The sequence below is a fragment of the Eimeria tenella genome, genomic scaffold (genome assembly GCF_000499545.2).
Source record: "Eimeria tenella Houghton genomic scaffold, Eth_scaff13, whole genome shotgun sequence".
Lineage (NCBI taxonomy): Eukaryota > Apicomplexa > Conoidasida > Eucoccidiorida > Eimeriidae > Eimeria > Eimeria tenella.
Genome location: NW_013541502.1, coordinates 41,874 through 68,995, shown reverse-complemented (window position 1 = coordinate 68,995; position 27,122 = coordinate 41,874). Strand labels below are relative to the sequence as shown.

Below are 27,122 nucleotides of genomic sequence, written 5' to 3'. Positions count from 1 at the left end.
CTAACGCCCTTTTTCTCCCCTTTTGCCTCCGTTTTTTCCTTTGGTTCTTCTCTTTGCGTTTAACATCGCCTGTGCGCCTGCGTTTACCGCTGCAGCAGTTTCCGTTTCTGACTCTGTCTTGTCGCTGTTTCTCTGTGCATGACTGAGTCTTGCATTTTGCTGCTGCTGTCAACATCCCCTCCGCATCTTCTATTGTCTCCTTGCGCATGCTTTGCGTGCCTTTGTCTTTGTTTGTGCTTCAGGGAAAAGCAGCATTGTGCGGTGGCTGGCTGCAGCATGGGGCTCTGAGCTGTGCGAGGTGCAGCTGGCGCCTTCAGTAGACACTTCAGACTTGCTTGGAGTGTACAGACAGATACAGCCGAAGCACAGACTTCTTCAGGCAGCTCGAGCAGCAGACGAAGTAGCAGAGGCGCTTCAACGACAGCTATGCCGAAACACGGTATCGACACGAATGCAACAGCAGCAGCAACAACGGGGGCAGGAGCAGCAGTGCAGGAATGGCAGTGGTGGAGATCTGGCGAAGCAACTTGAAGATCTTCGAGCTGCTGCTGCTGCTGCAAAAGAGAAACTGGTGGAGGCAGTGGACGCAGAGGCTGCTGCCTGTACCACAGAGGACGCGCCAAGAGCAGCTCCTGAAGCACAGCAGCAGCAGCAGCAACTGCAACAGCGGCTTGCTGAGGAGACTGCAGCACTGCTGAAAGCGTGCGAAAAGGCTGCGACCACTCTCTGCAGTGGGCTGTCTGGTGACAACTCACCAGCAGCAGCAACGACGGCAGACTTTGCTGCTGTACAGCGGCGTCGCCAGCAGCGAGCTTGGCGGCTTCTCTTTCAGGGCTGCACCCTCGCCGGCTTGGCGCACGTTTTGGAATCGGTTTCCTCATCCTCTGCTGCCGCTGCTGCTGCTGCTGCTGCATGTTCCCAAGAAGAAATGAGTCAGTTTGAGTGGGTGGACAGCGCCCTGGTTGCTGCTGTTCGTAAGGGGCAGTGGCTGCTGCTGCGAGATGCCCACCTGTGCAGTGCCTCTGTCCTGGACAGGCTCAATGCGCTGCTAGAGGACGGGGGGTCCCTTCTGTTGACTGAAGGTGGAGCTCCAAGAGAAGTCAAAAGGCACCCCAACTTCCGCATTCTGCTGACAGCAGAGGCAGCCAACACGCACCTCTTATCTGCAGCACTGAGAAACAGGTGCTGCGAGATCTACGTCCATCCCCCAGGCACAGCAGCAGCAGGAGCTCCTGCTGCTGTGGCTGCAGAGCTGCAGTCCCGAGCTGCGTCCGCGGCCACAGCAAAAAGCAGTGGAGCAAAAGATAGACCAGGCGAGGCGACAGAGTTGAGCGCAGCAGCAGTGCCAGGGGCACGGCAGCCGCTGCTTCTCCAGGGGCTGACTGAGCAACTTCTGCAGAACCTTGCAGCTCTTCTGAAGGGCTGCGGGACTCCAAAAGCAGCAGAATCAAGTGAAAAATGTGCCCTTCACTTGCTGCTTTCTCGATGGTCTTATGCATTGTTTGACTCAGAGCTAACTGCAGATGGAGTGGAGGATACAGAGGTTACAAAAGCTGCTGCAACTCTGCAGGTCGCAGGAGCGTTCGTGTCATTTTGTCTCAACAGCGCCCAACTTCCCGCCAGCACCGGCGTGAGCAGCACTGAGAGTACTTATAGCAGCAGAAGCTTCAACCCAAGGCTCTGTCCGCTTCTGCTGCAGGACAGCTATCGTCTTATTCTGGCAGGAGATGCAGGGTACCTTCCCGCGGCTGCTGCAGAAGTGATGGCCCTGCAGCACACAGCAATGCAGCTGCTGCTGCAGCTGCTTGGTGACGAAGCTGCATTGTCGCTTTTTGCACAGCGTCTCCAGAGCTTTTTGTCTGACAATCCGCAACCCCACCAAGCGGATGCGGAGAACCAGCAGCAGCAGGAGCTGAAGCAGCGACTGCAGCAGCAAGTTGTCAAGGATCTGCAGAGCCTTAAAGACACTTTGGGGGCTGATGCTGTTGCTGTCGGATTTGCAGGGCTGCAGCGCCTCGCACGCGGAGTCGCAGCAAAGAGCGGCAAAGATGCAACAGCAGCAGCGGCAGCAAGCTGGAGATGCCTGCAAGGATGGGGCAGCGCCTACGCTGCTTCCCAAGCCCAAACTGCTTCTAATAGAAAGCCTGAAGCAGCAGCAGCAGCCGCACAGCTAGGATCAGCGCGGGACCGTGAAATATGCTTAGACAACCTGTTTCAGTGTTTCCTGTGGCAGTACACGGCAGCTCTCGACTCCTCAGCCACCTGGCGGTTGTTGCTGCTGCACATGCTTGCCGCATGCTGCTGCTGCTGTTCGCCTTCTGCCTCTGAGGAAGCAGTCCGGTCATCATGCGCAATTCAGGAGATAAAACACCGCAGCAGCAGATGCGGACACAAGGGGCTGTTGCAGAGCAGCGACTGGGAGATCCTGCGCGGGGCCGTAGAACGACACCTGCTGCACCAGCAGTGCAGCGGCCACAGCTGCAACAGCATTGGCGGTGCAATCTTATGGGCATCCGTTGCATGCGAAGTTTCTTTCGTGGAAAGTGTGTTTGCTGTTTGTGCTGAGAAGGCCGATGAAGGGCTGCTGCTGCTGGCTGCTGCTCTGCGCCTCTTTTTGTGGGGAGCAACTGACGACAAGGATCTCTTGCAGCGTGTGCAAGTACTCGAGCAGATGCAGAAGCAGCAGCAGCGGGGTGGGCCTGCTGCGCAGTATCTTGAAGCTGCATGCAGCGCCTTACATGACGTTGCAGAGGAGCCTGTTCTTCTGCCTGCAGCGGCGGCAGACGCAGCAGCAGCAGAAGCAGCAGAAACAGGCGGTAGTGCTGTTGCCCATCTCCATGGTCAGTCTCTGCTATATGCAGCGGGGCGCCTGCTAGAAACAAACTGGGCCCCTATCCGGTCTACGCGATTCCTCATAAAGGACAGTAGTGATGTGCAAGAGCAGCAACAGCAGCAGCTGCGCCAGTTATTGCTCCAGGATCTCATATATTTGCAGCGCGTGGAGTGCATGGCTATGCTGCTGCCTCGGCGGTTGCTGCTGCTGAATACGCGAGTGAGCAGCAGCACGGCTGCAGCAAGGAAGTGCCCGTGCTGCAGTTTGAAAGGACTGGAGGCTTCTTGGTGTCTTTTATTTGCATGCGTCGGCTCGGCAGATCAGGAGGAGGCGTTAATGCAATCTGAAGAAGCCAACGCAACTGCTGCAAAGGTAATGCGCCATCTGTTTGACGGCCTTAGGCAACTGGCAAGCCCCACTTTGACAGCAGCAGCCGGCATCCTGCGTGCGCGGCTGGCCACTGCAGCAGAACCTGCTGATGCTGCTACCGTGGCTCTGTTTAGTGGGCTAAAGGAACAGTGCAGACATCTTGCGCGCTGTTTCAGCGCCTGGGTGGCTCTTCTCCAGTTGTTCTCCCTTCCGCTCTGTGGGCGGTGCCAGCATATAGGCGAAGCAACGCCGCATAGCACCAGCAGCAGTAACAGCAGCGACGGCAGCAAATGGAGACCGCTGCCTGGGCCTCGCGATAAGATGCGGAAGCTGCTGGAGGCTCTTGGAGCGTCAGTGTCTCTCCGGATTGATATGTTCGTAGAGAGCCTGCATGCATTTGTGGCGGCAAATGACTCTGCTTCTTCCGCAATTAGAGACCTCAGGGGACACCAGGACTTAAAGTCAGCTGCGGCCGCAGAAGCAACGGCAGAGTTTATTGCTGCTGAACTTATTTCGCCTTTACAGCTTATGCAGGGAAAATTCACCTGTGCAAGCGGCTCTATAGGCCTGCCGGTTTTGGCAGAGGAAGCAGAAAATGATTTGTTGCAGCCGTTTGAGAAACAGCCGCAGCAGCTTTCACTGCAGCAGCAAGGCCCCGTAAAGGTGCGAGCACCAGGTGGGCTATGGGGCACAGACTTGCAAGGTGCTACTTGGCCCAGCAGCAGGTGGAAGTGTCTGGTGCCTGTCCAGCTGGGGCAGCACGAGGCCCGAACTGTTCAGGGTTGGCTGCTGCGCGAGTTGCTCAATGCAGCAGTTCTTCGCTTTTCTTTATCTGTGGATTCCGCAACAGCAGCGGCAGAGGCAGCAAGCCTAGCAGCTGCAGAAGCAGCCGGTTCGACAAGTCAGAGTATGTCCGTGATAACTGGAGAGCAGCAAGGAGCTTTGCTGTTTCGCCGGTTTACATGCACAGCCCCTTCTTTAGGCCTAGCTGTCGACTTGCTGTTGCACACAGGAAGCCCTTCAGAAGGCGGCATCGTTCAGGACGCCTCAGAAGAAGAGCAGCTGCAGCAGCAGCAGCGGCTGCCACAGCCGCGTGCGCTCCTGCTGCATGCGTCTGCGCTGCACGCGCTGCTGCTGAGCAGCTCCTTACTGCGAGCTGAAGGCCGCACGGAGGCAGCAGAGCGACTAGAGACTCGAGTCTGTGATGCGCTGTTACCTTCGTACGAGCCAAAGACAGCAGTGACTGCTGCTGCTGCTGCTGCTGCTTCGCCTTTGCTGGTGACCAAGAGACAACGCAGAGCCGCAGCTCTGCGTGCAGCAGCTGCTGCATTGGGGCTGCTTGACAGCCGTCATCATCACTGGGCTTGTCTTAGCAGCACGTCCATGGTCTCAGTCAGTCTGCTGCAGGCGGAGTTAGCAGCTGCTGGCGCAGTTCTGCTGGGGCTGCAGCAAGCAGGGGAGTTGCTGCTTCTGCATCTGTGTATGTCCTCAAACGCTCATAGTAATGACGCTTCTATTGCTGCTGAGCTCCCTAGCCATGTTGCTGCTGCAGCGCTGGGCTCGGCGTTGCAAAATGCTGTGCAGATGCAGCTACAGCAGCAGCAGCAGGAGCTTCTGCCTGTTTTTTCTATTCCAGCTGCGGCCATCTCGGCTCTACATTTTGGAGATGCGTCAGGTGCATGCAGCAACTCTTCTATGGCAGTACCGGTACCTCCGTCTCTACTGGAAGCACCCGCCGTCTTCACAGCCAGCGTCTGGGAGCAGCAGCAGCAGCAGCGAGTGCCCACGAAGCAGCAATCCGGTGACAGCATGCAGCAGCATGCCTCTCATTTTATTGCATGCGCCGCTGTAGAGGTTCTGTCTTTGATGTGGCGGACGGAACTGGACATGCAGTGCAACGATGCATTCGGCCTGAGACGTGTGCTGCACCTGCAGCAGCAGCTTCAAGATCTGAGTCCAGCTGGGAAAGAAGCAGCAACTGGGCTAAATGCAGCAGCAGCGGCAGCACTAGCGACAGGTGCAGGGTTAGAACATTCCGTGGCTTTGCTGCCCTCGCAGGCTTTGGCTCGTCTTGCAGAAGTAGCTGGCGGAATGCGGGGTGCAGCAGCTGCAGCAGCAGCAGATGCCCATCGCGCTGCCTCGGGACCCCGGGTAGGGCGCAGGCACCTGCGAGTGGGTCTTCTTGAGACGATGGCTGGGGAGAGCGCTTGCACGTGCACTGCACGAATTGTTCTTGAAGTGCAAGAGCACGCGACTGTCTCTTCAGCAGCAGGTTGTTTCGTTGTGCTGCAGCGGCTGCGGCGGCAGCTACAGCGCAGAGACAGGCATAGCAGAGGCACAGACAGGCTACTGTCGGTAGGTGCCTCAAACGAGACATTGAAAGAACTAGACAAGAAAGAGCTGGCACTGGATATTAGAAAGGATTGTCCTGCAGCAGCAACGGCAGCTGCTGCTGCGCAGTGGGCAGCAGTGTTCGGTTTCGCTGCAGCGCTTTGGTCATTCTGTTCCTGCTTTAGCAGCAGCGGAGACGCTAGGGAAAGAAACATCGGGAAGAAACTGTCTAGGGAGGCAAAACAGGAACCTGAGGACAGCAGCGGAGATAGTGAAGACACAAAGGCTGCTTTGCATGCAATTAGAGAAGCTTGGTGTGGACTTGCGGGGTTGCTGAGGGGCGGGGCGGCTGTGGATGTTTCAGCGGCAGCAGCAAGCTCGAAAGCCGCTGCAGCAAAGCTGCGCGCAGTCGTTAAGCGTATGAATGATAGATTGGAGACTGCAACAGAGGGACCATCATCTGCTCTTGCCACTGCTGAGCAAAGAGAAGCAGCAACAAGAGCGCGCAGCTTGGATGCCGGTCGAAGCGCGCTTGCCGCTCTGCTGCTTCTTGTGCAGCTGCTAGAGGACTGCGCAGCAGCAAAAGACCCCTTGGTGCTGCTGCAGGGCAGCGCTGGCAAACGTCGGCGGGGCCTGCTGCTGCTGGTGCTTGGCAGGTGGGCAGTGCTCACTGCAGCAGCAACCGCTGCAGACCTTCTGCAGCAGCGACGGGACGTTGTCGCGTGGCGCAGCGCTGTTGAGGCAGAATCTGAAAACTATGAGCTGGAGGTAAGATAACATAAAGTAGCCGTGTGTCATTTCAAATTCTCATGAGCATTGACCACAATAAATGAGTCGGTTCAAACTATATTGCCCTTTGTCTTAAACTCACTGCTGCATTTGGTGCCACTGTGGCTTCTGTGTACTGCAGAGAGAGGCGCTGCTTCTGCGGGCCGCGGCACTGGATGGCAACGTTGACTTGCCCTTGGGCATAGGGGGAGGTACCTCCGTTTCTATAGCTCTTGCTGCTGAGGCGGAAACGCATGTTGCTGCACTTCAGCAGCTGCTGCAGCAGTCTAGCAATGCAGATAGTTTGCTACAGCAAATATCGCGCTTGCTGCCCGTCCATGCTTCAGATATCCCAGCAGACGTCGCCCGGCGCCTGACGTCACAGCTGCTGCCGTCAGCAGCAGCTGCAGCCGCAGCAGCAGACGCAGAAGCAGTCGAAAGTGACAAAACAGCTGCTGCACAGCAGCAGGCGCTGGAGCGCATTAGCCGCAAGTGTGTAGTGGAAGTGCCACCCGAGGTAGCACTAGCCAGCTGGCTCGAGGACCTTCTTGAATTCGTGCGAAGCACGCTGGAGGCAAAAACGTGCGTTTACAGACGCATCAAACTAGCAGCAGCAGCAGCACGGGAAAGAAATGCATCAGTGTGACTGAATGCAGCAACAGCAGCAGCAGCAGCAGCAGTTGCTCTGAAAGGGGTTAGCTTCCAGGCGTGTGGCTCATGCCGGCGCTGCCTCTCCATTCCTCTTCCAAAATTTTGCGTGTCTATTTTTGCCTTGTGTTGCAGCTTGATCTCCCTGCTGCCTGAGTTGGAGCCGCTGCTGCGTGAGGAGGACTGCGCCGGGGCAAATGGCAGGGCCGAAGTGTCTTCTGCTGCATCAGCTTTAAGGACAGCAGCAGAAGCAGCTGCTGCGTGCAGCAGCAGACTCGCTGCATCACACCCCTTCCTCATTGCTCCTGCTGTTCGAACAGCAACGACGGGTCTCTGGGCAGTTGCGAAGGGCTTTTTAGACACTGCAGTGGCTACAGAGGAGCTACCCCCGCCACAGCATGCAGAGCAACAGCAGCTAAAAGTGCAGCAACAGCTGCTGCCGTTGCCTGCTGTGGCTGAGCTGCTACAGCGAACAGCCGCGTTTCCAGCTATGCCTTTTGCTGCGATGACGGCGGCCAGTGTCAGTGAGGGGACGAGCGTACTGCAACCGATGCAGCGAGCTCAGTGGCTTCTTTTGTGGTTGTGTGCCGAAGCAGCAGGAGCTGCAGCAGGAGCTGCAGCAGGAGCTGCAGCGGGAGATGCAGGAGCCACGAAGAAAGCCGTAAAAACAACAGCAAGCACCAGCAATAATCTCTCATTGTGCTTCGCCGCTGCACGCGGGTCCCTCGCGCTGTTGCTGCAAGAGATATCACAGCGGCACTTGGCCTGGAGGCGGCAGCAGGAGATCGCTGCAGATGAAACAGCCACGCTGCTGCAGCGCCTTGAGGGCCTCGTGATTGACCGTGCAGCAGCAGCAGCAGCAGGTAAGAGCAGAGGCGATGCAGAGGCGGCACAGGAACTTTTCCCCTGCAGCGCAGAATGGAGGAGAAATGAGCAGCAGCAAGACCAGCTAGAGCTGCAGCAAGAGGAAACGGACCAAGATCGCACGCAGTACACGTCATGGTGTAGTCAGAACGTCGCTTACAGAGAGGAAGAAGGAAGTCTAAGGGAGAAGCAGCAGCAGCAGCTCGCGCTGCAGCAGCTGGAGGGCCTTACCGAGGCGGACCTGCTGCATCTGTGGGGCCGCGCTGTTGAAACAGCCTTTGCCTGGAGTGGCAGCAGCAGCAGCAGCAGCGGCCCACGAGAAGTCGACGGCGAGCTTGCAGCAACAACAGCATACCGCGAGGCACTGACTGTGGGTCGTGCTTTGTTTCGGATTTACCTCTAGTGACTCAATTTGAATTGAGCTCTGCGCAAGTCAAATTGAGTCACCATTAGACACTCCAGAAAAAGCTGTGGTGTACGTACAGTGAAACTGCTGCACAACCGTAATGCCTCAGTATGCTGCCGTTGTGTCTTTTCAGGGCTCGTTCTGCACTTTGCTGCATCTATACAACGCGGGAGCAGCCGCAATTCCCGCGAGAGGCCCCGAAGCTTATACAAAAGCAGGCCAAGTGGCGGCGCCCCCGGAGCTAGATGGGCTCTGCGCGCCTTATATGCATGCGCTTTTGTCGCAAACTGCTGCGTACCTCATAGGTGCCTCGCCACGTCAGCAGCAGCAGCAGGAACAGCAGCTGAAGCAGCTGCTGCTGCAGGATGAAGAGGCAACATCGGAAGCGCAGCAGCAGAGTGAAGACCCAGAGGCTTCCGAGAAAAGCGAAGAGGCGAATGACGTCGAGCAGCAGTTGCAGCAGGAAAGGCTACAGCAGCAACGGGAGCGCGCCCGCAAAATGCGTTTCGCGCAGTTGTGCCGCAGCATTACATCGGCAAGTGGCAGCAGCAGCAAGAGCGGGAGCACTGCGGCTGCAGCAAGCTCGTTTTATGCTCCCGGGAACCCTGTGCTGCTGCAGCCTATGAGTCGTGCTGTGCAGCAGTTCCAGGAAGCGTCTGTCGCTTTCACTGCAGTAGTAGAAGACCACCCTGTTTTGCAGGGGGTGCTGCTGATATCGCAGCGGGTTGCTTCTCTGAGCCTCCTAAACACTTCTCCCGCCGACGCGCTGGCGGCCCTCGAGGGCCTCCTAGACAGAGCCACAGCCTGGCAGAAGGCCATAGACAGGCACCACTTGGCCCACCTCATAGCTGTGCATCTGCGGCTGCCTGCTACTGCTGAGGCGACGACGGAGCCGCTGCAGGGAGCGCCGCAGGAGGGAGTCGCGGGGGATGATTCGAAATGTGAGGCCCAGAGCGGGGGCCAGAGGAGCAAAGAGCTTTCAAGCGCCCGTGCGGCGTTTCAGCAGCAGCAGCGGGCAGCAATGCAAGAAGCAGAGAGGCTGCTGCAGCGATTTGACCTCGCAGTGCTGGCTGTGGAGAGACAGGTGCTGCTGCTGCGTCGCCGCCAGCTGCTGGAGTGGCGCTTCTTGAGAGAATTCAGGGAACAGCGCATGCTACAGCAGAGTCTCCACTTCGCGCCGTTCTTATGGAGTTTGCTGCCAGATGATGGAGACCCTGCTCAGCCACCTCGCGAGGCACAAGCAGCAGCAGCAGCAAAAGCTGCCGCTGCTTTTGCTGCAGGTGCAGTCCCTGGGGGTGACCCAGGCTCACAGAGTCTGGCTGGTGCTGTCATGCTGCAGTTAATCCACAGCGCTCCCACAGCTGTAACAGATGTGCTAGTACAATTTTTGCGGACTTCTCCTTTGGGGCAGTTTGAGGGACGACTGAGATGCCTCGAAGCGGCTAGTTGTTGCAGACGCTTGCTGCAGCATCAGCAGCAGCAGCAGCAAGGGGCCACTACTGGTTCGGGACCTATAAGCAAAATGAGAGAGGCAGACATACTGCAGGGTGAAGCTGCCTCTAGAGAGTCATGTGGAGCAGAGGTGGTGACTGTCGCTATGGCTGCTGTTGCTAGGTTTGCTGTTGCTTCGGGGTGGCGGCGCGCAGTGCAGCAGCAGCTGCAGGAAGGCCGGAAGGAGATGGACACTGCGATGAGCACTTTGGCATCTCTTGCGCGCTGGGACATTTCCAACAGAGCCACAATGAAAGAGTCCGTCGTTTATAGTCGCTGGTGCCATGCGTTTTGCTGCTGCTGCCCGGATTCCAACAAGGTGGCCCATTACGGGAGGGTTAAGAAAGTGGTTTGGTGCTGCCAAGTGCATGCACAAGTGCCTAGGGCAATTGTTTAGTCTTTGAAGCTTCTGTGTGCTTTTCTCTTGTGCTGCTGAAACTTTTTCTGCTGCATTCAGATCCGTCCATAGGACTCACGTACAGCTTGCCAAACATATTCGCAACTTTGACAGCTGCCTACAACAGTTGATGCAGGCAGCCACAGGACCTTCTCAAGCCCGTTTGCAGACACAGCTCGTTTCTGCTGTGCTGTCCTTGCCTGTGGAGTCACCCTTGACTGCTGCGCGGCTGGCGGCGGAGAAGAAAGCAGGTCTTCCAAGCAAAAGCAGCGCGCAGTCTGCTTCTTCACCAGCAGCAGTGTCATCATCAGCAGCAGCAGAGGGAGCAGCAGCAGCCGCAGCAGCAGCAGTTGTGCAGGTATTCTTAAAAAGCTGTTTGGGTCTGACTGATACGGATGCTGTGGAGGCAGCACCGGTGCGAGATCTGCATGCATTCAGCAGCGAATCGTCAAGTGCAGCAGAAGTGGCGCTTGACGTGCAAGCGTTTTGCCAGGAGTTTGCTGCTTCTATAAAGGAGGCTCATGCAGCATCTACAGCAGCAGCAGCCTCGGAGCAGCAAGAAGGTCAGCCCCAGTCTGAGGCTCCAGCAGCAACCTCATCAAAACCAAAAAAGATCACACGACAGCAAATGCTTAGACAGTTTACATACTTCCGGTCGATGCTGCGCAACGACCTTAAGTTGCCATGTCTCCCAATGTGCGGGAACGCGCGGGGCCTCTTCGCTGCAGCCCTGAACGACGACAGCGGCCTGCCGGGCCCCCCGGGCGCCCCCCATCCGCTGCAGCACGCAGCTTCTCTGCAGCAACACGACACGGCGGCCCGGGCAGCAGCAACATTAAAGCGCGTGAAAGGGGGCGAGGCAGGCATGGCTAGCTGGTCAGCAAAAGCCGAGACTGCAGCGGGCACTCCGAAATCTGTCGGAGACCTCCTAGGCGACACATGGTCATCTGCTGCGCAGCAGTGGTATTTGACGTTGCAGACGCTGCTGCAGTGTCAGGAGCATTCTTCACCACACAAGGACGTGGCGGCTTACCGTGACTGCTTATTGGGTTTTGCTGCTGCGCTGCTATTGCATGCGCTGCAACAGCGGAGACGCTGCTGGCAGGCCGCGGCGGAGTTTCAGGAGCTGGCGGATGCCGCCGCTGTCTCATTGGCGGCTCCTTCTGTCTCAGTCCCTGCTGATGCAGCTGCTGCTCTACTGGAAGCAGCAGAGACGCTGAAGGAGGGTCTAAGGCAGGCCCGTGCAGTACTGCCAACTGTACACGAAGCAGCCGTGCAGAATGACGCGCTTGAAATTGCCTTCGCCGTTCCCGACGCCTCTGCAGCTACTTCGGGCATTCGTGGGGCTGCTGCAGGCGCCCTCGGAGTTCCTGGTGAAGCTGGTGCCGCTGCAGCTTCAGCTGTTGCTGCTGCAGCAGTGGAAGCAGACGAGAAGCGGACACTGCGGCATGACGTGGAGCATGTACGCAGGGCGAGAAACGTAATGACCAAGGCACTGCAGGAGTTGGAGAAGCTACAGCAGCTGCTACGGGACACTCCCGAGGCGAGGCGTCTTGCTGTAACTCGAAGAGATACTTCACCAGAGGAGCTGCAGCCCTCAAGTGCGCTTATGCGCGTGCGAGTCCAGTGGCTGGAGGGCATTAGGGCTGCATGCACTGCGGCAGTGGAGCCCGTGAAATCAGCGGCGGGCCTGAAAGGCAAGGGGGAAGATGCCGATGTGCTATCAGATATACTGCCATCACATGCAGCAGCAGGTCTTCGAAAGGCATGTACTGCGCTGCAGGCGAGGCATGCTGCTCTTGCTGACGCAGCTGCACTAGCTGCTTCTCAGGAAAAAACAAAAAGCAAAAACAGGAGGCTGGCTGCAACGCTTGAAGCACTTCGCAAGTCCCTTAAACGATGCGGAGGACAGGCCTCGCAGGGCCAGCAAATCGACAGTCTTATCCAAATTCGCAGCAGAAGTGCTGGAGACATGCTGCCGTTGTATCAAGACGAGAAAGAGTTGCAGCAGCCTGTGTTTGATAGCCTGCCCTTGCCCCCCCTCGATTGTCTGTTTCCCTTCAAAACCTGCACTGCTGCAGTTGATGCATTCGGCACTGCAGCGCCGGCGTATCTCTCTTGCCCGCTGCTGCAGCGTGGGGCTGCTGCTGGCGCTGCAGCAGCAGCAACTACAGCGGCGGCTGCCAGAGGCGTCGCGTTGCAGATGCTGCAGCGGGCTGCTGCTGTCCTGTTGTCCGCCTTCGATGCTCTGGAAGGAACAACTCGGCTATGCCTGAGTTTTGTGCAGCTGCTACTAGTGCTGCTGGATATTGGATTTGGGCGTTTGAGTAACGAAGAGGAGGCAGCAGCATCTGAAGCAGCAAGGCCACAGAAGCAAAAGAATGTATTGGAATCAGGTACAGGACTGGGGGAGGGAGATGCACTCCGGGACGCTGAAGAACCTCCCCAAGATGAGTGGCAATTCGACGGTCTTAAAGATGAAAAGGCAGACCCTCACCAGAAACCTCCCGAAAAGCCGAAGACAGACGAGGAGGTAATAAACCACAAACATCCCCGCCAATACCTTAAACCCTGGGAGCTAAGCCTCAACTTCAGAACCGTCAGCGCAGTTTGCTGGGGAGCTTCGCTGCGAAGCCCTAGAACGTAGACCTCAAGTCCCAGAGCCTATACTGAACCCCACGGCTCTGCCCATACACCCCTTACCGCGAAGTCCCATTTCCCATTCTAGGGCGTCTGGCCCGGGACTTAGTTTGTCTCATCTGCTGCTGCTCTGCTCCGTGTGCATGCAGGACAAGGCGCTGGAGGTCTCGATGGACTTCGAAGGAGAGTTGGAGACCCTGCCGCCGAAACAAGACGGAGATAAGGAGCAGGAACAGAAGCAGGGGGAGGAGCAAGTGGAATCGGTTGCGGGGCACGTGGACTTGGAAGAAGGGGGCAAGCTGGAAGACAAGAGATGGATGGGAGAGGACAATTCGGATGACGAAGCAGATGGAGACAAAGACAAAAACACGCCACAGAAAGAAAAAATAAAGACTGAAGGAGGAACAGGGCTAGGGGAAACTGAATTGGAGGCTGCGGAGGACCCCACCGACGAGTCCGCCAGCAATGACACAGACCCAACAGACAACCAACAAAAGAAGCAGCAGCAGCAGCAGCAAGAGGGAGACGATGGAGGTGAATTGGTGGTGAGTCTAGCAAACTTTAATGTGGATGCCTCTTGCTGCTTTTGTGCTTATAGAGACTTAATTATTTGCCTTATTGGCCGGTCAGAAGTTGTGTGCTGTTTCTTGCTGCATGCGCTGCTGCTGCTGCCGCAGGACCCCACAGCAGACGCGAAAAAGGAAGAAGAGCAGCAGAAGCAACCTGTTTACCACCAGAAGCTGCGAGGCCGCGATCTTGGGACAGAAGAGGAGTTAGATGGTGATGCGGAGGAGGAGGGGGCTGGAGATGAACCCACGGAAGAGACACAAGACACAGGTGACGCAGCCGATGAAGACGGGTGCGACCAGGACGAGCAGCAGCAAGAGCAGCAGAAGGTCACGGGGGAAGGCGCTGCAGAGGGATGGGGAGATGACATGCAACTTGACGAAGGGACCCTTGACGAGGAAGGTGAAGAGGGGGAAAACGGTGGTGACTCTCCTGGGGAGGATATGGGGACCCAAGAGGAAACAGGTGATGCAGCAAACCAGGAAGATAGTGCTGCAGCTGATGCAGCAGAAGGCAGCAGCAGCACGGGGGATGACGCAGCGGCCAATGACGAGGCAGCAACAGACCAGCCGGAGGCACAAGAGCAGCAGACAAGGGACCCACAGCAGCAGCAACAGGAAAACTTAGACGACGAAAATGCTCCAGAGGGAGAAGACAACAAGGATGCTCCCGACGCAGGCACGTCGGAGGTACCTGAAACAACTGAGGACACAGAGGATATGGAGACAGGAGAAGCAGAAGAGAAAGGAGGAGACGGAGAGGGGCCTCAGCATGATCCATCAAAAGAGGGTATGCTTTTGTGTACATCGCGACTGAAACTTTTTGCTTTTTTTTCTACGCCTGTTGGCTCTTAATCGTGCGCTGCTGTATGCATTGCATGCATGCAGCAATATGCCACGGGATGGCTGCACAGTGTTGCTTGCTTATGACCATATAATACACGATTTTACGTTCAAGATAAAACAGAGCAACTTATGCAGTGGCGCTTTTGTAGAAATGTGGCAGAGACGGGGTCTTTGATCTTTGCGGGTCAAACAGTGGGGGAGGGGCGCTGCCGATGATGATACTAAAAGGCCTCTGCAGCATTTCCTTTGGTGCCTGTAAAGGCCCAAGGAGAAGCTAGAGATGAAACCGAGCCAGAGAGGGAAGACAGAGATGCTGATACGTCTCTGTCTTGCAAGTGCTGAGGCCGCTCTTCTCCCCCATGCGTTTCGCGTTGATTAAGTTTCTTTGTAGCATGAAATGACCTAATGAGCTTACGGGGCACATAAGCTAAGCCGCGTCTGTCCTAAAGTGTGTGGCCGTTGCTCTTTGCTCTGCTTAACGAATTGCTCATTAGTGATGGACCCTGGGAATGGCCGATAGTCGGGGCTTCAATTAACATATTTTTAAATGTCCACTTGTTGATCATTGTTGCAAATTCGGCGACGCCTCTCGCTGCATCTAAATCGTTAGTGCACAAATTGTTTTGCTTACCGTTCTTTTTGATGCTGTTGCTTGTGCTCTCGCTGGTGCATATTTCTCCTTGCTGGGGCGGCGTGTACTTTGCATTTGCACTGCCCCTTTGGTATTCAATCTCTGTGGCTGCTGCAGCAAACTCCGCTATCACACGGTTGCTACGTATGTATATTTGCTGCTGCCGCAGGTCTTGCTGCGCCTCTAGAAGCGGAGCCGCCAGCAGATTCTTCAGAGCCCCAAAAGCCACCGAAGCCAGAACAGGACAAAGAGCGGATGGCCTTCGGTATAGAAGGCGAAGGCAGGTGAGCGGATTGGGAGTGCTAGTGGTTCTTTTAGCCTGGCCTGTCCTTGGTATGGCTCCCACAGATATGCGTACATGCATGCATGCATGCATGCATGCAAAGCAGCCTAAATATACTTGTGGGGCTTGGTACGTCCTGCGCTGTGCGCACGCAGCCTTGTGCAGCGCGAAGCAATGAAAGAGGATGAAGACAACGGATTCGATGTTGGGAACAATGCTGAGGACAACTGGGATCGTGGAGGAGCAGCGGATGCTGCTGCTGCAGGAGCAGCAGGCGGCTCCTTGAGTCGCAGCAGTGCAGCCGACGGTCTGCAACGACAAGAAAAGTCGCAGGCAGCACGCGAGCAGCCCAGTATGATGCCAAACAACCCTCTGAATGACGACAGCGCAGTGGAGCGGTGGCTCCAGCAAGTGCATTTGCTGCAGCAGCAAGAGCACGAGCAGCAAGGGGAGGAGGAAGGAGAGGCGCCTGTGAGCCTCGAGGGCGATGCAGCAGAAGAGAAAGCGCAGATCGAAAATGATTTGCGGCGGGGACAGCTCTGTGCTCAAGACAACGCCGCGGGGACCCATGAGGCCTTTGCAGAGACAACAGAAACACAAGCAAACCAGCAGCCGCCCGAAGCCAAACTGGCAGAAACGGACAGCAAGTGAGAAGCAGGCAGATTGCAACAAGTGGCTGTTGCTGCCACAAAAAGCAGACTATATAAATGCTATCAAAGGAGCAAGGTGAAGATGTCTTGGCCCTGCATTTCCTTTTGTCGGGGAATCCTTCGCACTTGTAACTGGCCGATGCGCCTCAGCACGTGCAGCGAGCTGCTGCTTCTTTGTCTCTGGGGCTGCGATAGAGTTCGGATATTTTTGCCTTTTCAGGGGCCCCCTTCTGCCTAAGTGCTATGATTTTGATCTGCGACAATTTGTTCATCTTTGTTGCGCTGCGGCACAGGGAAGAGGAAGAGGGCAGAGAGAAAAATCTAGACGAAATGGAGCACGGTGAGCTGGGATGGTTTCAATGCATTGCCTGCAAGATCATGGGCCGCGTGTTCAGTAACCTTTGCTCAAATATTGTCTTTTCTTGCAAACGTCACGTTCTACGGTCTAGGGTTTAGGATTTAGTCTGTGTCTTTTTTTGCTGCAGGTGAGAAGCTGCTGTCTACAACTGCCACGGCTGATCCGCTAAAGACCCAGCAGGAGGAAAAGCCCGAAGAGCTGCCTGTGCAGCCTGAGGGGGACAACGCCGAAGCAATGGAGACAGACAACTTGGACACAACGGAGACAGATTCCCAAGGGGAGGCTTCTGAAGAACTGTTTCAGCGACTTAGTGGTCCGCCGCAGACAGACAGCGCAACAGATGGCGCCTGGGAGCAGCAGCAGCAGCAGCAGACACAGCCGCCGCAGGGCCAGCAGCGACAGGGTCACGAGGCTGAAGAGGATGAGGAGAAGAGATTGGAAAAAATGGAGACCGATTTCAATGGGAGACTGTCTCTTGATAATGTTGGAAAGGAGGGACTCTCTCCTGAGCATGCAGCAGGTGAGCAGGCTTGCGATTTTGCATGCAAGATTATGTTTGGGCTTGCATGCTCACCCATGTTTTTTTGCGGTGGCCTTCTCGTCATATTCATATTCCTGCATAGACTCCTGAGTGCAAATTTGCATACATTTGTGCATCTGGCACACAGATGCATGCTTCCATACAGAATTATGCGTGCTTCTCTGGAGATAAGCACATAGATTTAATCTATCGTGTTGTTACTCACAAATACGTGAGCTTCCTCTTCATTTATGTGATTAGGATCTCTGAACTTCTTTTGTTATTTCCTTTCTATTGATGTTTCGAACTGTTTGCATGCGTGCCTCGGGGCCTTGCTCTTTTGCTTCAGCTCTTTGGCATCTACTGGAGCGCCGCACAGCGACTGCTGCTGTGGCCCTCAGCGAGTCGCTGCGTCTCGTACTGCAGCCCACAGCAAATGGGGCCTGGGAGGGGGGCTACAGAACAGGTACAACTCATTGCAAGTAATGCTGTTGCTGCTGCTGCGGCGGCGGCCTGTGTTCCGTGTTATCCGTTTTAATTCTTAGCCAGAAGAAGCTATACAATTCACCCTACTAGCTATCGCAACTTCGGCAGAAAGTTCAGTTTAACTGAGAAAGGGCCAGCCCATTCCCCAGACAAAGAGAGTGTCCCAACGTATTAAATCCTTGACCCAGATAAAAATGATCAGATTAAGATCTATTTCTTGGCTTCTGGTTTGTTTGATTTGTCAATTTGCGTTCAGGCAAAAAACTGAGCCTAAGGCGGGTGCTGGCTTACATCGCCTCCTCGCAGCGCGACGACAGGCTGTGGCTAAGACGCAGGCGGCCAAGGGGCCTCCGCTACCGTGTCCTTGTGGGTATTGACTGCAGCAGATCTATGCAGCAGCTGCAAGCAGCAGGAAGCGCATTGGAAGCCATTGTGCTGCTCTCACAGGCGTTCAACCACCTACAGGTACAGGCCCTCTCGCTGTTTCTGTCGCTGCTGATGTTTTTGTTTCTGCACTTGTTGCTGCTGGTGATGGGCGCCGCCCTACTGTCAGTGCAAGTTTCTTACGGCTACTTGTAATTATCCAAACACATATACGCATGTGCGTGTGAATTCAATTCGGCAGTTGTTCGTTCTCTTTGGTTTTCTGTTTGGACTTACATTGCTGCGCGACTATTGTCGGCTCTTGCTGCTACATCACGCAGCATAGATACACCGTGGACGTTACATGCTCTTTGAACGTGTCGAGTACTTTCTTGTATGATTGTCTGGCCGGTTTCCTTTTTTCTCAAGAAACTTTTATATATTTTTATCTGACGAGGAAGACACAAAAATGGAGAGGGAGAGTCAGGCGTGCCATCGCCCCTCCCTATGAGCCTTTAGAATTGTAGTTTTCAATCCGAGTCCGAAAGAACAAAATGACAGCGTGTATTAAGTGGTGCATGCGTGCATGTTGCAGTTGTGTTGTCCATGCAAGCATGTTCTACCGTGTGCCTGCGCTGCATGCGTGCACATCGTTACTGCGTAGATGCTTGGACGTGTAAAACATAATGTTAATTGTCCCTCGCGAGGCTTTGTCTGTTGACAATTTTCCTCAGATCGGCACTGTTAGTGTCTGCACTTTCGGGGGACCCAAGCCCGAGGTCTGCATTCACCCTACCTCACAGGTCTCTGCAGCAGACGGCCAGCGGCTGCTGCAGTCCTGCAGCTTCAGGGAGGAGTCACACAAAAGCCACGAAGTGGCCATCTCTGACTTGCTGCAGCTGGCTATCCATGAACTGGAGCAAGACAGCAGCAACAGCAGCAGCAGCAATAGCAGCATGGTCCTCATTCTGTCAGATGGAAGATTCAACAAGGAGCAAACCAGGCCTTGGGTAAGCGCAGCGATTGCGAGGCGCTGCATTCCTCTGCTGCTTATATTGGATCCCCAGAAACAGCAAAAGCAGGATGAGATGCGGCTTCCTTGGAGTATAGGGGCTTCAGGAACCCCGGGGGTGCCAAGTGCAGCATCTGGGTACAGCACCAGCATATTCGACCTAAAGCAGGTCCAGCACCAGCCAGGGGGAGGCTTGGAAATAACGCCTTACTTGCAAGACTTCCCTTTCCCCTACTATGCTGTTGTAAGAGACACAGCACAACTGCCAAGTGTTCTCAGCGATATCATCAGACAGTGGGTAGAAGCCGCTGCCAGCGGATGGTAGCCAGGCCCCGCTGTTTGTGTGTTTCGGCCCTCTTTTCGTATTCAAGATCTGTATTAATAATGCAGCATGTTCAAGATCCGCATTAGTAATACAGCCTGTTCAAGATCTCGATTAATAGTGCAGCTTATTCAAGATCTGCATTGATAATGCGGCCCATTCAAGACCTGCATCCGTGATGCAGCGTATTCAAGTTCAGTGTTTAAAATGCAGCCTATTCAAGATATACATTAATAATGTAGCCTCCGGGTTGTAAACGCGTCAGAGTGAAGTCGCTTCTTCACTGACCTGTTGAAGGCCAACAGACAGCGCGCGTCATGCAATGAATGTATATTCTGCGAAACCTGGTATAAACTTGTTGAGGAGCAGCTGAAATAATGCACATTTATGCATGTATATATATGTAGTCGCACGCCGCATGTGTTATGTCCGCGGCCTTCAGCGTGCTTTCCATTTTCTCGAATTGCCCATAACTCGCCGGCCAGCGCTGACATCACTGCAGCGAATCCTCGGGGGCGTTTGGCGCTTTCGTTTTTGCAGAACTTTATTCAGGTGCCTCTAAGGAAACCCTTTTTAAATCCTTTACTCTGGAGCCAGATCTGGAAGCACTTGCTGTGCCCCGCAACCGTCTTGGGCAACATTTTGGCAACTGGCTGGCCAGTTAATTCGCTAGCGCCGCTCTCTCCAGATAACAGCTAGCTACAGGGTGACGGAGATATCTGACAAGTGCAACTATGATTGGGCGCTATTGAGTGCTCAGCTAGCTAGCGCCTTTGTTAGCCAGGTAGCACTGAATGGGCATCTAGCTCTGTATCCAGCTAGCTGGCCGGTCAGCCAGCTAGCCATTGAGGTACTGCCAATTCGCTGTGGCAACGGACACATAAAGAAGCTCCGAATCTGTCTTCTGCATATGTGGAAAGCGAAAAACATGTTACGGTGAAGCCAAAGCTGCTACGGGATCTCCCCAGAAGTAAAGACCCCGCTGCAGCGCATCATCCAGGAGCAAGACGGAGTCCTCTGCTGCTGCTGCTCCCCCCATTAGGGCTCTTTCTGCTGCAGCTCCCTCCTGCCGCCGACGCACGAGCAGCAGATGCAGCAGCAGCATCCACATCCTGACGGAATAGCAAATGACCGGGACAGCCAAAAAGCCAAACAATGGAAACTTTCCTTTCAGCCACACAACCTGCTGCAAAGGGATATTTATAAGAAAGAAGCAAGACGGAAGTCGCTTCATGGGTCTTTTCTAGAAAGGACAAGAGCCTTCTTACCTTTTTGAGAAGGGGCACTGAGAAACCGACTGCAGCAAACGTTCTTCCATCGCCTGCGCTTGCTGCTGCAGCTCATCTTCCTGCTGCTGCTTTTCTTCTTCATCCTCTTTCTGCTCCGTTAGAGACTCCCTAGGGCCAGCTCGCTGCTGCTGCTGCTGTGGATTCCACAGCCTCTCGCAGAGCCTCGCAATGGCCGTTCCGTCAAGGGACGCCTGCAGTGCAGCGGCGCTGCAGGAACTGCTGCTGCTGCTGCTGTTGCTGCTGCTGTTGCTGCTGCTGCTGAGAAGCAACGCTTGCAGGTAAACCCAAAACTGCTGCTCCCGCTGCAGCGCTGCCGTCCCGCAGGGCAGGCTATTGGGGGACCCCGGTAGCCGCTGCAGCAGCACAAATGGAAGAGCTGTGCTCCTAGTGGCGAACTGTGCATATCGTTCGAGCTGCCTGCAGCCGCAGCAACAGCAGCAGTAGCAAAACACACACGCAATACCAGCAGCGAGTTGTAAGAGGGCGATGCCTTCGCGGGGTAGCGCAGACTCACACAAACAGCCACGACTTCCGCTGCTGCAGCTACCTCTACAAAGGCTTGTCTACTGGGAACTTGCTGCTGCCTCTGCTTTTGCTGCCGTGGCTCCGCTGCTGCTGCTGCCGGCACTGCAGCACCACACCTTTGAGAAACAGCTTTCGCAGATTGGCTCGCAAGGAGCCACTCCGCCATAAATGCGCATTCGAGTGTTGCAGCAGAAGGCCACCAGTGCAGCGGCTGCGCCTTGCCTTCGGCTGTTGTTGCTGCTGCAGTTGGTGCTGCTGCAGGAGCTGCAGCTGCTGCAGCTGGAAGCCCAGTAGGTCCCAGCATCATCTCCTTATAGAGAGCCCGCACAGCGCCGCGTCCCCCTCTGTCTAAGCGCAAGACAAGCTAAGCCCAAAGCAGCAGCAGCAGCAACAGCAGCAACGGTATTCATGTCCAGCTTCAGCAGATGGCCACAGCAAGAAAGCAGTACGAAGGAGGCGCCCACGTAAAACTCATGCAGCAGAAATAGCAGCAGCAGCAACCAGTCTGCAAACTGCAGCAGAAACAGCAGCAGCAGCAACCAGTCTCTGCTGCTGCTGCTGCTGTTGCTGCCGCTCCTGCTGCTGGTGGGACTAGAGTCAGCTAGCCACTAAGGAGCAGAGAGAAACAACAGGGGCTACTTGCTGTTGCTTTTGCTGCTGCTTTTAATGCTGCTTTTGCTGCTGCTTCTGCTGCTGCTCTTGCCGAAAGGTAAACGCTTTGAAGTGCATGTGTGCTAACCTGTGTGTGCACCGCAAGGAAGAAAGGATTTGACGGGAAGCGCTGCAGCATCCAATGTGAAGCGCGCCGCAAAACAGAAGCATCATCTGCCTCTGTTGCTGCTGCTGCTGCTGCCGCTACCTCTCCATTTGCAGCGACTCTGGCTGCTGCTGATGTGCCACTCACAGCCAGCAGCAGCACTAAGACGAGAGACAGCGCCAACTCCTCACACCGCGCTGCTTCTGCGTTGCTGCAAAGACCCCATCGAGCTAGCGAAGCTGTGCTGCTGCAGCAGCTGCTGCTGCTGTTGCTGCTGGGGCCATTGCTGCTGCTCCGGGAGGCTGCATCCTGGCCAGCACTACTACTGGTCAAAGTGCAGCCACAGCAGCAGACGCAGCAACTCCTGCCGCCATTCGCTGCCTCAGCTGTGGCAGCAGCTGCTGCTGCTGCTGCGCAACGGTGCTGCTCAAACAAAGCCCAAACAGCAGATGCCGACTGCGATAAGCCTGCATGCAGCACCAGGGCAAGAAAGAGGTTAGCCCACGGAGGAGAGACGAGAAGAGGGAAAGCGCTGGCATTGGCTGCAGCAACTGCAGCAGCAGCAGAGGCAGCTATGCGTGAGCGCTGCAGCAGCACAGCGCAGCAAGCCGTCACATGCGATCGAGCAAACGGGAGAGCTGAAGATTCCTCATCTTCCTGCGCTGCGCTACCCTCTTCCTGCAGTTGCTGCAGCTGCTGCTTCACTTGCTGCTGCTCCTGCTGCTGCTGAACGTGCTGCTGCTGCTGCTGCTGTGGCTGCAGAGCAAAGCCGGGCGAAGCAGGGTCCAGCGAAGCAAATGAGCGATCAGAAGAGCACACTGCAACATGAAGGGCTGCTGCAGTAACTCCCCTGCCTTCGAAAGGCAACATATTGACCTGCTGCTGCTGCTGCTGCTGGCTAGAAGCACCACTGAGGCTTCCTAGCCAAGAGGCCCAAGGCCAACCAAATTCTAGCAGCGGGGAAAGCTGCGGCTGCTGCTCCCCCAGCTCCCGCTTCGACGCAGCAGATCGTGTCTCTGCAGCAGCTGCAGCAGCAGCAGTAGTAAGCTCAAGAAAAGCCCACGAGGCTGCCAGAGGCGCGTGGGTTGCAAAGGCGCTGCAGCAAGTCAGCAGAACTTTCCGTCCCTGCAGCAACAACGCTTGTGGCGAGTTATTCTTCACCTCACCACTGCTACTGCTGCTGCTGCTGCTGCTGTTGGAGGATGCAGCAGCACCACTGCTGGCGGCTGCAGCAGCCTGGAAAAAGAGAGAAGAGGCAAAGGTAAGCCACAGAGCTGGCTCTGCCTCGTTCCGCTTGAGCACCAGCCGGAAGGTCCTGCAGCAGCAGCACCAGCAGCAGCAAAAGAAAAGCAGCATGAGAGGCTGGGGCAGCAAGACAGCAAAGAATCGCGGGGGCATGCAGGAGCAGGGGCAGCAGCACGAAGCCCTCCAGCGTCTACCCTAGTAACAGCAACACTTACAACAGCAGCAACACCCACAGCAGCAGAAGGCCCTCCAGCCTCTGCCCTAGCAACAGCAGCACTAGCAACAGCAGCAGCAGATGCAGCAGCAGCGCAGCAGCTGACTTGGGGGATGGGCAGAGACACAACGCGCAGTAAAGCAGCAGGCGGTCGTCAGGAAACGCCAAAAGGGCCTAATGGAGGTAGAGAAGGCACGCAGCAACGTTTTGCTGCTTTTGCTGCTGGCACCCTATGCAGCCGTAGGAGCAGCAGCAAAGGCAGCAGCAAAAGCAGCACGAAAAGCAACGAGGCAGCAAAGGAAAGGCAGGAATCCTGGGTCACCTGTGAGCATATGAGGGCAGCCAAGGCCTGAGGAGTTGTGGCCTCTCCGACTGCTGCATCTAACAACCCCGGATCGGCTTGCTGCTGCTGCTGCTGCTGCTGTTGCTGCTGCTGCTGCTCATTCTGCAGAACTGCCCACCGCAGCAGCCCCTGAGTAGATAGCCAGCTAGTGGCGTTTCGCGTTTGCTGCTTCAGCAGCGTGGCCTCTGCAGCAGGCACCAAAGAAGGTAGCGGCCACCAAAACGAAAAGGGGACACCCCCATTGTTCCTGCTGCTGCTGCTGCTGCTGCTGCTGGGCAGTGAGTCTGCGGCCGCGAAGCGCGCCTGTTGCTGCAGCCGGAGTACAAGGGCCCTAAGCATGGCTGCATCCATTGCTGCTGCAGCTGCTGTGTCTCCCCGCTGCATGCGCGGGTGGCCTGAAGGAAACCTGTGCAAAGTGGGGGAGCACAGGGAGTCTAAAGCTCCAAGGATAATGCTGTAAGCGGGACCTGCTGCTGCTGCTGCTGCTGAAGCTGCGGATCTGACGGCTATGCGGACGCCTGGCCCTGTTCTGCTGCAGCACGAGACGCTGCGGGCAGCTGCAAAAGAGAGCACAGCATCTGCTGCAGCAAGAACTGGCTGCAGCAGCTCCCACTGCTTTGATGGCTGCATGCGGTCCCCTGAGGCGCAGTACGGCGAAGGCATCCGGAGGTCTGCTGCTGCTGCTGCTGAGGCAGCAGTTCTTGCTTCAAGGGCGGACTTCGTTGCTACTTGCGCTGCCGCAGCAGCAGCAGCTGCAGCACGCCTCATGGCTTCCATGGCAGTGAACGATGGGTCTGTCGCTGCTGCTGACGCTGCAGCACTGGCTGCTGCTGCTGCTTCTCCCACTTTTGCTGCGTCTTTAGCCGCTGCAATGGCTGCATCTGCTGCAGTCTTACCTGCAGCAGCTGCCTCTGCTTCAGCTGCTGCTGCTGCTGCTGCTGCTGCCTCGGATGTTACACAGCTCCCCGCAGTGCGGCTTCTCCACGAGCAATTAGCAACAGCAAAGTCAGCGGCAAAGTAGGCAGCGAATCCCTGCAGCTCCCCTTCCTGACTGTGGCTTGTGCTGCTGCTGCTGCTGCTGCTGCTGCTGTTGCTGCTGCTGTGGCTGCCAGCAGCTAAGCGGTCTCCTGCCGCCTGCAGCAGCTCTTCTTGCGCATCTTTTTGAGCCTCATGCAGCGACGCCACGGCTGTGTCAACAAGTTCACAGAGCTGCAGATAAACCTTAGTGACTGTGCTGCTGCCCGACAGCTGCTGCTGCTGCTGCTGCTGGAGCCTACACCCAATTTCCCCAGCACGAGACCCCTGAGATCCTTCTACTGCTGTCCAGATTTGCTGCACGACAAGCAGAAGACACAGCAAATTGAACTGCTGCAGCAGCGGCAGCAGCAACGCAGGGGTAGCCCAAGCAGCAGCAGCAGAAGCATAAGCCGCAGCAGCGTACGCTGCAGCTACATAATCATTTGCCGTCACTGAAATAGCAGCAAACGCAGCGGCGAATGTCGCGGCAGCAGCAGCAGCAGCAGCAGCAGCCCATCACAACCAAAGATGGAAGCAACAAAGAGCCATTCATACCTTTAACTGCTCTATGATTGATTCATTCGGGCGCTGGTGCTGCTGTTCCTGCTGCTGCTGCTGCTGCAGCACATGCAGCAGCGCTAACTGGACGACTGCCTGCAACGTGGCTGCTGCAACAGCCACACGGCCTGCTTTTACTTCGAGGGGCAAAATGAAGCTAAAGAGGACTTCTTGGAGCAGCGCTAAACAAGTGCGATAGTTATCTGCTGCTGGTGCTTCTGCTGCTGCAGCTGCAGATCCCGCTGCTGCCGATGACCCTGCTGCTGATGATGATCCTCTCAGAGCTTCTGCAGCAGCATGCAGCAAATCGGCAAACAGCAAGCGTGTCGAAGCCTCTGAGTACTGCGAGGAGGCAGCGGCTGCGCTGCAGAGACACCGTGCAAGCGAAAGCGTGGTCTGCGTGCTGCTGCTGCTGCTGCTGCTGCTGCTGGGGTTCAGCGAAGCATTAAGCTTCCCAATTAGTGCTGCTGTTCTCCGCCACGCCGGAGCTGTCAAGGGGGTCTTTGTCTGCAGCAGCAGCAGCAGCCGTCTGAGCACAACCACGGGCGGTGCTGCTGCTGCTGCTGCTGCTGCTGCACCCTTCTCTCGGCCGCAGGCCATGTCAAGAACATCCTGCTGCCGAAGCAGAAGCTGCTCAGGATCTGCAGCTGAGAGCAGCAGCAGCTGCTGCTGCTGCAGTAGCTGCTGCTGCAGCGCCACCAGCTGCACCCACAGCGTCACATCTTGTGGCTTTTGCCTGCAGAGCATCAGCAGCCTGTCTTGCTGCTGCAGCAGCAGCAACTCCTCTTCCTGTTGCTGCAGCAGCCTCCTTTCTTCGCGCTTCTCTGCATCCCCACTCCCCTCCTCGTCGCTGCTGCTGCTGCTGCTGTCCGCTGCAGCATGTGTCTGTGCTGCAGCATCAGCAGAAAACAGCAGCGGCTGGTCCAGTCCTTCAACATACACTGAAAACTCAGTCCCTCTCTTTCCTGTGTTGTCAGCAGCAGCAGCAGCAACTGCAGCAGCAGAAGCTGCTGCTGCTGCCTCTACTGCCTTCTTTCGGCGTCGATGCTCTACCGGGAAGGACGTGGCGGCCCCCGCGTCTGCTGCTACTGCGCTGCTGCTGGTGCTGCTGGTGCTGCCGCTGCCAGCCGCTGCTGCCTGCTGCTGCTGGGCAGCTCGCGCTGCTGCTGCTGCTGCTGCTGCCGCCTTCCTCTTGGGCCTAGCAGCTAAAAGAGGCCTCGCAGCAGCAGCACCGCTTGCATGCATGCGCTCAGAGTCCCAAATAGTTTGGGGCTTTTCGGACTTTTCCTCCAAAGCCTTCAGCTCCCTGAGAGAAAGGTGGGGCCCCCTATCAGCTGCTGCTGCAGCAAGCTGCCACCTGCTGCTGCTGCTGCTGGTGCTGCTGATGCTTGTGATGGAATCAGGACAGCTGCTGCTGCCCAAAGCTGCAGGCGGGTCGATGAGAATGACGCTGTCGTCTGAGCTGCTGCTGCTGCTGCTGCTGCTGCTGCGCCGTCTCTGCTTTGCTGCTGTTGCTGCTGGCAGCAGTTGTTTTTGTTCACGTTTCTGCTGCTGCTGCTGCTGCTTCTGCAGCCTGCGTCTCTCCCTGTATCGCCTGTAGGCCTCTGCCTCCTCCTGTTCCTGCTGCTGCTGCTGCTGTCTCTGCTGCTGCAGCAGCTGCTGCAGCTTCAGCTGCCGCCGGTGCTCTCTTTCATCTCTCTCAAGACAGATTTCTCCCCCCACTAATGCAGCTTCTGCTCTGCTGAGCTCCTCTTTTGCTGCTGCTTCCGCTTCATACTCCTGCAGCAGCAGCGGCTTCTGCTGCTGCTGCTGCAGCAGCAGCAAGTCCTCGGGCAAGCCCAAGCGCAGCAGCGCCTCCTCAGGGCGATAAGATGTGCCGCACGAAAGTCCCGACACATCTGGACCATTTTCTTGCTGTTGCTGCTGCTGCTGCTGCTGCTGCTGCTGCTGCTGCTGCTGCTGTTGCTGCTGCAGGTAATCGTCCACATAATCTGGGAAAAGGGGCCCCTCTCCGTGTCGCTTCATTGAGACAGATGCTGTGCCAACAGGAGGGGGCCCTTATACTTGGGAGCCCACAGTGCCTAAGCTGCTGCTGCTGCTGCTGCTGCTGCTGCTAGACATGAAAATGGGCCAATTGAGATTCGGGTTAAGGGGCCCCTCTGGGCGCCCTACGTGCTGCCTCGCTGCAGCACAGGCAGCCGCATAGAAGGCCTTAAGCTCTGTTGCTGGAATTGCTGCTGCCGGGGCTGCTGCGCGCCCACTCTATGTGCTGCTGACCTCGCTACTACAGCAGCGGCTGCTGCTGCTGCTGCTGCAGCGGCTGCAGTTCCCCGCACATTTAGACGAGGCGCAGCAACGGGATGGCCCATGCCGCAGCAGCAGCTACTGTT

The 27,122-nt window shown here is 56.3% G+C and overlaps 2 protein-coding genes across 2 annotated transcripts in view; one reads left to right on the top strand and one right to left on the bottom strand.

Annotated features, from left to right (window-relative positions):
* Positions 1 to 18,787, top strand: part of ETH_00001060 (Midasin, related) — a gene marked incomplete at both ends in the record, with an annotated part of 29,537 nt that extends 10,750 nt beyond the window's left edge. The window contains 14 exons of the mRNA XM_013373285.1: positions 243 to 6,301; positions 6,444 to 6,883; positions 7,085 to 8,183; positions 8,353 to 9,968; positions 10,168 to 12,640; positions 12,897 to 13,292; positions 13,425 to 14,103; positions 14,960 to 15,074; positions 15,229 to 15,720; positions 16,017 to 16,063; positions 16,209 to 16,601; positions 16,951 to 17,067; positions 17,344 to 17,552; positions 18,185 to 18,787. Coding sequence (XP_013228739.1) covers positions 243 to 6,301; positions 6,444 to 6,883; positions 7,085 to 8,183; positions 8,353 to 9,968; positions 10,168 to 12,640; positions 12,897 to 13,292; positions 13,425 to 14,103; positions 14,960 to 15,074; positions 15,229 to 15,720; positions 16,017 to 16,063; positions 16,209 to 16,601; positions 16,951 to 17,067; positions 17,344 to 17,552; positions 18,185 to 18,787 — 14,738 coding nt within the window. The remainder of the gene's footprint in view (positions 1 to 242; positions 6,302 to 6,443; positions 6,884 to 7,084; positions 8,184 to 8,352; positions 9,969 to 10,167; positions 12,641 to 12,896; positions 13,293 to 13,424; positions 14,104 to 14,959; positions 15,075 to 15,228; positions 15,721 to 16,016; positions 16,064 to 16,208; positions 16,602 to 16,950; positions 17,068 to 17,343; positions 17,553 to 18,184) is intronic.
* A 928-nt stretch (positions 18,788 to 19,715) lies between these two features.
* On the bottom strand, positions 19,716 to 26,757 carry ETH_00001055 (uncharacterized protein; the record flags this gene model as incomplete). Its single annotated transcript, XM_013373284.1, has 7 exons — positions 19,716 to 19,896; positions 20,053 to 20,490; positions 20,715 to 20,962; positions 21,338 to 22,670; positions 22,921 to 22,988; positions 23,137 to 24,489; positions 24,730 to 26,757. The coding sequence occupies 7 exons, from the start codon at positions 26,755 to 26,757 to the stop codon at positions 19,716 to 19,718; spliced, it is 5,649 nt and encodes a 1,882-aa protein (XP_013228738.1).
* Between the last annotated feature and the right edge of the window lie 365 nt (positions 26,758 to 27,122).